This window comes from Gavialis gangeticus, unplaced genomic scaffold (assembly GCF_001723915.1).
Source record: "Gavialis gangeticus isolate Ggan-Ray unplaced genomic scaffold, GavGan_comp1, whole genome shotgun sequence".
Taxonomy (NCBI): Eukaryota; Metazoa; Chordata; order Crocodylia; family Gavialidae; genus Gavialis; species Gavialis gangeticus.
In genome coordinates, this window is record NW_017729022.1 from 188,937,620 (window position 1) to 188,945,318 (window position 7,699).

The 7,699-nt window shown below is 42.0% G+C and overlaps 1 protein-coding gene across 9 annotated transcripts in view; it reads left to right on the top strand.

Moving 5' to 3' along the window:
* The first annotated feature begins 358 nt into the window (after positions 1–358).
* The window catches only part of CCDC88A (coiled-coil domain containing 88A), a 248,444-nt gene continuing 241,103 nt past the window's right edge, over positions 359–7,699 (top strand). For 4 of the 9 annotated variants that reach the window (XM_019516673.1, XM_019516675.1, XM_019516676.1 and 1 more), the window contains exons 1-2: positions 359–799; positions 926–1,026. In XM_019516673.1, coding sequence (XP_019372218.1) covers positions 737–799; positions 926–1,026 — 164 coding nt within the window. In that variant the 5' untranslated portion in view covers positions 359–736. The remainder of the gene's footprint in view (positions 800–925; positions 1,027–7,699) is intronic. The other 5 variants (XM_019516679.1, XM_019516681.1, XM_019516674.1 and 2 more) reach the window with 2 other exon arrangements.

The following is a 7,699-nucleotide window of genomic DNA, read 5'->3' on the forward strand; positions in this document are numbered from 1 at the left end:
AGAGGGGAAAAAAAAGTCCCTACCCCCCAGCAGCCCCTGAGGGACAGTCGCCTCACACACAAGCAGCCAGAGGCGGCAGGGCGCACCCCCCATTTTTTTCTAAAGTAGAACTATATAAAATATACATACAACATAACAAAAATCTCAGCCCAACATAAACCATCACGAGAATTATACCACCCCCGCTCCCCCCCGCTTCTTCCAGCTCCGCGTTTGCAGCTGCAGTGCGCCTCCCTTCCCCCCGCCAGCCTGCTAGTACGAATAGGGCTGGCGGAGGGATCCTGTCAGCTAGGCCGGCGGAGGGATCCGTGTCATTCCCCGGGCGGGAGGCGGTGTAGGGGTGTGACGCGGCTCAGCGGGGCCGTTACTCGGGGCGAGGCGGGCGACGGCTGAGGGCGTTTGCACACTTCATACCTCTACCTGTAGCTCTGCTCGGGCGGGGGGCGCTTGCCAGCCATGGGGGCGTCTCCCGCGCGCTGAGCCCGGCTGGGGCTGTGGGTGCCCGTCCCCTCCTTTCTCTGCTCCTCAGCATGCGGGCGGGGCGCGAGCCGGGCCGGGGAGGGCGGCAGCGCCTGTAGAGCGGGCTGCCCCCGCATCCCCCCAGCTTCTGCGGGGAAGCGGCTCGGGGTGCCCCGGGGCTCTGCCCCCAGCGCGTAGGCACCCGCGCGGGGGAGCCGCGTGGATGTGAGACCCGGATTTTGTGTGGCTTTTTTTTTTTTTTCCAAATTGGGGGAAAATGGAGAATGAGATCTTCACGCCCCTCTTGGAGCAGTTCATGTCCAGCCCGCTTGTCACCTGGGTAAGGCTGCGGTTCGCCCCCCCCCACCCCGCCTTGCGTGGCTGGAGATGGAGCCGCCGGGCCTGGGGTTGCGGGAGTGGGAGGGGGCAGCTGGCGGCTCATGGGGTGCCCCCGCTTCCCTTGCAGGTTAAGACGTTTGGGCCCTTAGCCGGAGGACATGGGACCCACCTGGAGGAGTATGTGGCCCTGGTGGATGGCGTTTTCCTCAACGAGGTCATGCTGCAAATGTAAGTCTGTGTGCACGGGTTACACCCCCACCTCCTTTTGCCTCCCCCTGGATCATTCCTGAAGATGAAACCTACCTTCCCATCTAAAACACAGTCATCTGGCAACAATGATGTGAACATCCCCCCTACAATTAGAGAAAGCAAGATCCGGGTGAGAGGCAAGGGTTTCTGTTCTGCTGTCTTTTGTGGTCTTCCCCACCCCCTTGTATTTTCTGGTGAAGGCTTTTTGGGTTCCTACAGCATGCTCTTGACATCTATAGGCATTGCTTGGTAAAGATGTCTGCTGGGAAAACAGGGTTTTTCTGTTGCAGGGTATGTTTTTGGGGTCCCCCCCCTTTTTTTTTGACCAGAAGTATGCCTACCGTCAGCTATTTGGAAAATCTAAACCAGACCCGTTCTCATTTGTTGCCACTAGATTTGTAAACCTGAAAGCGTATGCTGGAGGCACAAACGGCCTCAAGTGTACAGTGCCCAGAGGATAACGAAATCTCAGATTCAGTAGATCGTGTTTTGAAGGCACTTCTTTGAGTTTCCGTTTTGACTGAAAAAGCAAAAAAGAAACACTGAATGTAGGGAAGTTGTAGTGGACCCTACCTCTTGAGCACAACTTTCAAGAATTACCCAGGAGGATAAAAACTTGCCTGTTAGTGAGATTCTAGTATTTACCTTAATCAATTGTGGAATACAAATTCCAGAAACTGGAAGGCATCATCGCACATCAATTGCATGCTTATCAAGTGGGCAGATCTGTTTTTGACCCTCCTCACTTCATTTTCATAGGATAGTGAACATTAGTGAATGGCAGTTGTTAAGCAGAGTGGCATTGAGATTTTGATTGCTGCTGCAGCAACTAAAATGATCAGTGAACTGTTTTGTTCCTTGCCACAAACTGTACAACAGGGTTTTTCTTTTTTTGTGTGGTGTTAAAAATAAGTATTGAAAATCTTGACTGCTTGAAAGGCTGTATAATTATAAATGACATGAAATGATATCAGTGAAAGAATTAGATGAATGTCATAATTTATAAAATCTCTAGTTTAGCAAAAATTAAACATTCCATATATTCTGTACACATTTCAGTCAATGGAGTGCTGATGTATTCATGTGCTGGTTAAGTATTCTGATTTTTTTAGCTCACTTGCACAGTGCCAGATACCCACATGTGGAAAATTTTACTATTCATGTAGTACTTATATAATAAGAAGCAAGATGTTACTAGTGAAAAGACCTTTTCATAATAATTATATTTAACTCATAAATAATATTCCCTTAAGTCATATTTTCCCCTGATAACTAAGTCTTTATACAGAAACTTATTTTGTGCATATATATGGCAAGATAAAATAAATGTTGGCCTACAGATGCACCAATATATGAACAACTGGCAGTACAAAATATCCAGTATGCTGTTCAGTGATGGTTATGTACAGTCTTGCACACTGTCTGTAGTCTTCAGTTGTCATAAAAATACTGAATTCTTAGTTTTATGTGTATTATTTACAATAAATTTACAGGCTCTCTTAAATAGAGCTAAGACCAAATCCTGAGATGCTACAAAACACGGTGTGAATTTTGTAACCAACTTCAATAAGATTAATATGTAAATATAATTATTGAAGTGTAATATTTGAAGAATTACCCAAAATATGGTGAAGTCAGTGAGAAGCCTTTAGAAAAGTGTTATTTCTTCTGGGAAACTCTCATTATATAATTTGCTGTGATAAGGCATGGAAGAGTATTTTTATTTTTCACACACGGATTTACATCTTCCTCTTTCATTTAAAAAAAAATATTGAAATTGTCCAAGTAAGAAACATTAAGTGATTTTGTAAAAAGGTGTCAGCTAGAACAACATTCTTGCCTTCTTATGCCACCTACAGAAGTTCCCATACAAAGGTATGTAGGTATATGGTGAAGTTGGTCTCCAACTTGATTGAGGAACAGAGTTAATTCTGAGGAGTTTAATCTTGAAACTATTTTAAAGATTTCTCCATAAATCTTTAGAATAAGAGCTAGAATAGGAGCAGATATGTATGTTGGTAGCCTTTCTCACAACTGTTTTGAAGAACATCTGCAACAGCGAGTTGTCATGAAGACATAAGTGCATGTCAGACATTGGTGACTTTGTTTTGTCTTTGTATGGAAATCTTTGACCACATATCCTGATAAATATTGTCCATTTAGATAAAATACAAAACATATGGGCTCTAGTGCAGAGGAAATTTGAAATAATTTGGTAGTTATGCCAATAAAAACTGCATCAGGTTTTATCCAATAAATAGTATATAGGGGTTGAAATTTGCTATGTATGTTCTTTCTTCAAATTTGTTAAATTTTTAAGAGATGTCAAAATCTCTCATTTTTTTTTTTTTTTTACTTTGTTAGTCAAAAATGGTGAAAGCTAACTTTTAAAAACTGGTCCTGTAGCCAGCAAAGTCACTGCAAAACATTCTGTTTGTTTGTTTTACTTTGTTTTTGGCCTTACCCAATTTGGGGGTGAACACCTACCACACTGTTTTCCCTGTCTTAGGGAAAATAAGTCACAATGTTGAACTTAAGAAACTTGCATGTGCAGTCTCTCTGCCTGCTTCCCAATGAAAGCTACTGGTTGCCGGCTTATTTTTTTTCAACTTTTTTGAAAAATTAAACCTAATTTTGAAGCCTTTAAACTGCCATACTCTTTTTTTTTTTTTTAGAACCAGAGGGAGCAGAAAATGCTGTGTCAGTGATTGCCAGGAGTGCTAGTTGTTATCTGTGAGGACTACAACTGGAACTAGCTGTCTAATACATTAGTCAGGGGTATGAAACAAATCAATTGGAGGGCTGCATTCTCTGTTTTCTAGCTGCCCACAAGCCATGCTCCAGTTTCTTCATGTGCATCCCCATGGGAAGAAGCCCTGTCAGAGTGTTTAGAGCCCCAGCTCTGGCCACAGGGACAGGGCTTCCACTGGTGGTAGCCAGTGCCAGGCAAGACCTGGGATGAGTGTGGCCCCAACAGAACCATAAGCTGAAGATCTGTCACTGCAGTCAGAGTCCTGGCTCCAGCTTTGGTGAAAGGACCTCCAGCAGTGGCAGCCCACATTCCTTGCCATTTCTTCCCCCAGCCTTTGATGGGGAGCAGGCAGTCCCCGTGGCATCACAGTCAGAAGACCTGCCATTGGTGGTGGAGTTTCCCCATCGGGGCATCCACTTCCTCCCTGGCTCTTGCCAGGGCATTAATAGCCCCAGTGGTACCATCCCTGGAAGCCCCATCACCTCAACCAGAGCTCCAGCTCTGACTGGTGGTGGAGCTTCCCATGATGGCAGGCAGTGCCCTTAGTACTTGCTGGGGCGCTGGCCTGTGCTGCAAGAAACCCTGCTGCATGGCAAGGGCTGGAGGAAAAGTCTGCAGACCAGATCATCTGACCTGTGAGCCTTATGTTTGACATCCCTGCATTAAGTGCGTAAGCTTCTTGGTTCCTGACTCAAGGGTTCCTTAAGTGTCTGATGTTAATGTTTTACTGTTGCAATATGGCATGGAAGTATATATTGGTTGAAGAGGTATGAAAACACTTTGTGTGTCAATATTCTAGACTAGGAGTCCTCAGATCCAGCCCCTGGGGCTGTCATCTGGCCTGTGGTGCTCCTCACAAGTCTGGAAATTTTGCAGCAGGGGAGCAGTGGCACTGTGGACTGGCCCTGTGCCATTCAACTGGCCCACAGCCAAAAGCTAGAACACCACTGTTCTAGACTTATGCTGTCATTATTGCCAAAATGTATGGTTGGTGGTGGAGGGGTTCCTATAAGATAGGAAAGTCCTCTTCCAGGAAATTTATTTATCTGAGTTTAAAAAATGAGTAAGCAGGTATCATTTGAGCAGTTGGCATTCAGCATTCTTTCTGCGTTGCTTTGTACTTAATGTTACCAAATGTTTTGAAACAAATGACTAACAAAGAGTATTCATTTCAGGTTGGTCATGGTTTATAGAGACAACTACACACAAAATGAGGCTTTGTTACAGAAGACATTTATGTAGTTTAAAAAAGAAAGATGATTAGCCAGCTATCTTTGGTTTGTAAGCATGGCATTTACTGTGTTCTCTGTTAGGCAAGACTTACTTCCAGTGAAACTGATCAGTATGTCCCAGAAAGAAGCTGATAGCTATTAAAATAATTAGTTTCCAGTAGTATAATTAGTACTGAGACTCCCTTTTGCATTAAAATTGACTTCAGTACTCAGATAGAAATTTCTGTGCTTTGTGTCCTTGCAAATATAAACAAATTTATACAAAGAGATTGAAAAACAATGGGCATCATATGGTACCCAAACTTTAGCTGAGGATCTCTTCCTTATTGGGGATGGTATGGGCAACTTAAAACTTCTAAACTAGTGTTCTTTAAGGGAGAAGGAGGAGTCTGATTGTTGTGTTAGTTTGGAACTTGGAACATATGTGTTGATTTCCTTTCCCCCACAGATTTTCTGCATGTCTGTGGAAAAAGTCACTTAGGCTTAGATCCTCAGATGTATTTTGGCATCTTGTCCCCTATTAAAATCAGTGGTGTGCCTCAATACCAGTACCTTTTGAGCATTTGAAACTTAGTCCCTTATTGTAAAAACAAATGCATTAAAGATTTAATTGCTTGGATACTGTGATAAAGCACACCTGTTTTAAATGAAACTAGTTAAAATTCTGGATTTTAATTTATTTTAATGTGTATTGTACAGCTATTGGACATCTAGGTGCATTAAAATACACATGTAGATTATGTTAAAAATAACAGTATATATTTAGGTCTGATATATATTTTCAGCTACAGATCTTAAAGACTGTGACGGTTAATTTTCTGGTTTTTGAGTTTTAATATACCTGTTGTAATATACATAATTGTGTGAAGGTTATGATGTATAGAAAGATTTGTAACTCAAATGTTTGTATATTTAATGTACCAGTTAGTAAAAGAATATAAAGAAGAAAATAGGTTTTATTTTTTTTTCACTCGCATGTTCTCAAGGTTTTGATGCACAGGTTAGTTTTGTTCTATAAGCCAAGCTATTTAAAAACATCATACAAATGTAAAATTTCTTCTTGGCTGCATAGTGACTACTACATTTTTATGTTGCGATTCCGAGATACCATGCTGGAACTCATACATTTCCCAGTATTTTTCAGTGTTTAACAAAACTGACTTGTCTGCTTGCTGCAGACATAAACATTCCAATATACAGTAAAATTCAAGACTACAGAACGTTGTGCCAGATGAGAAACCAGTATTTTGTTTAATGCCTGCTTGGAAACTATCCTACCATAGCTGTTTTATGTAATTCTATCGGTAACCAACAATCAAAGAAACAATCTTTTATCTGTTCCATAAAACCTTATTTAGAATTGAAGAATGCTGGCTAATGAGGATAGCTGTTGCTGTATTTTTTCTGTTAAAAATATGAAAGTGGTAGGATCATTACTTCTAGTCACTTTAAAAAAATCCCTAAGATAATTCTTAATGTTTTTGTTTTACTTCTGTTAAGTGTTTTTTATATTCCTGTTCATTCCAGTGAGATTTTTTTTTTTTAGTCATCTCTTGGAGTTTCATGAACATGTAACATCAGTTGTAGTTCTGGAATACCCATTTAACACAGTCTAATGTGTATAAATATTTGTAGGAGAGGGGACCTTTGTTGTCATATACACAGTACCCATTCATGTCCATAGAACAGTATCTTTTAACTGTATTTTGACTTTCATGGACTACAGCTTCTTGGATTGTGCTTTGTATCTATCTATGGAAACAGGTATTTGAAAGTAATTTCTCAGTCAGAAATCTCTTGTATATATGTGCAATGTGCCCTTTTAATGGGGGGAAAAAGAGCATGAGGTATAAGAATACTGAGTATGGCTTAAAAGAGCTGACTTAGAAAACCTATAATGACTATGTGCAGACACATGCTGTATTAATTCCCAAGTAGTTTGCATTGGATTCTATTCTGTGGTAAGGAATGGACACATGAGCAAGTTTCTCAGGCTTGTTGTCCAAAACAAGAGCTATTAAGTACCTGGCATTAGCTACTAGTTTGCATTGAGCAAATGGTCATCACTAAGGCCAGCTGACAGTAGCAGCAGACATGTGACACACATACTGGGCTAACTTCCCTTCTAACATCGTCAGAGGTAACTTTTGGAGAACAGAATTTCCTGTGGAATTAATACTGTGTATCATGTGTCATTCCCTAATATCTTCTTGGGGTAACACACTATTTGCAATACTGAGTTAGAAGAATCCACCTGACATCTGCCAGAAGGATCGATAAAAATTGTTAATGAAATAGTCTTGCCTGAGACCACTGCTGACGCATTAAATTTAATGCAGGGGTGTCAAATTCACTCCCTAACCAGGCTGGATCCAGACTCTATGGGCCAGAGGTGGCAGTGATAGAGGCAACAGAGATGGGCAAGCAGTGGTGCAGTAGGTCAAGTGGCTGTGGGATGAATGGGGGTGTATTAGCATAGCCCTTGCCTGGTCCCCTGCCAGCAATGGCCATGTACATTGGGGTTATGGATTTTACAGCAGGCCTTGTTCCTCACTAGCCATGTCCCTAAATTCCTTGGCCTGCCAGTAGCCTGGCAGGCTGGATGGAGCTACTTCATCAGCCAGTTGCTTCACAACCATGAATTAATGAATCCAGCCTGTTCCCATTG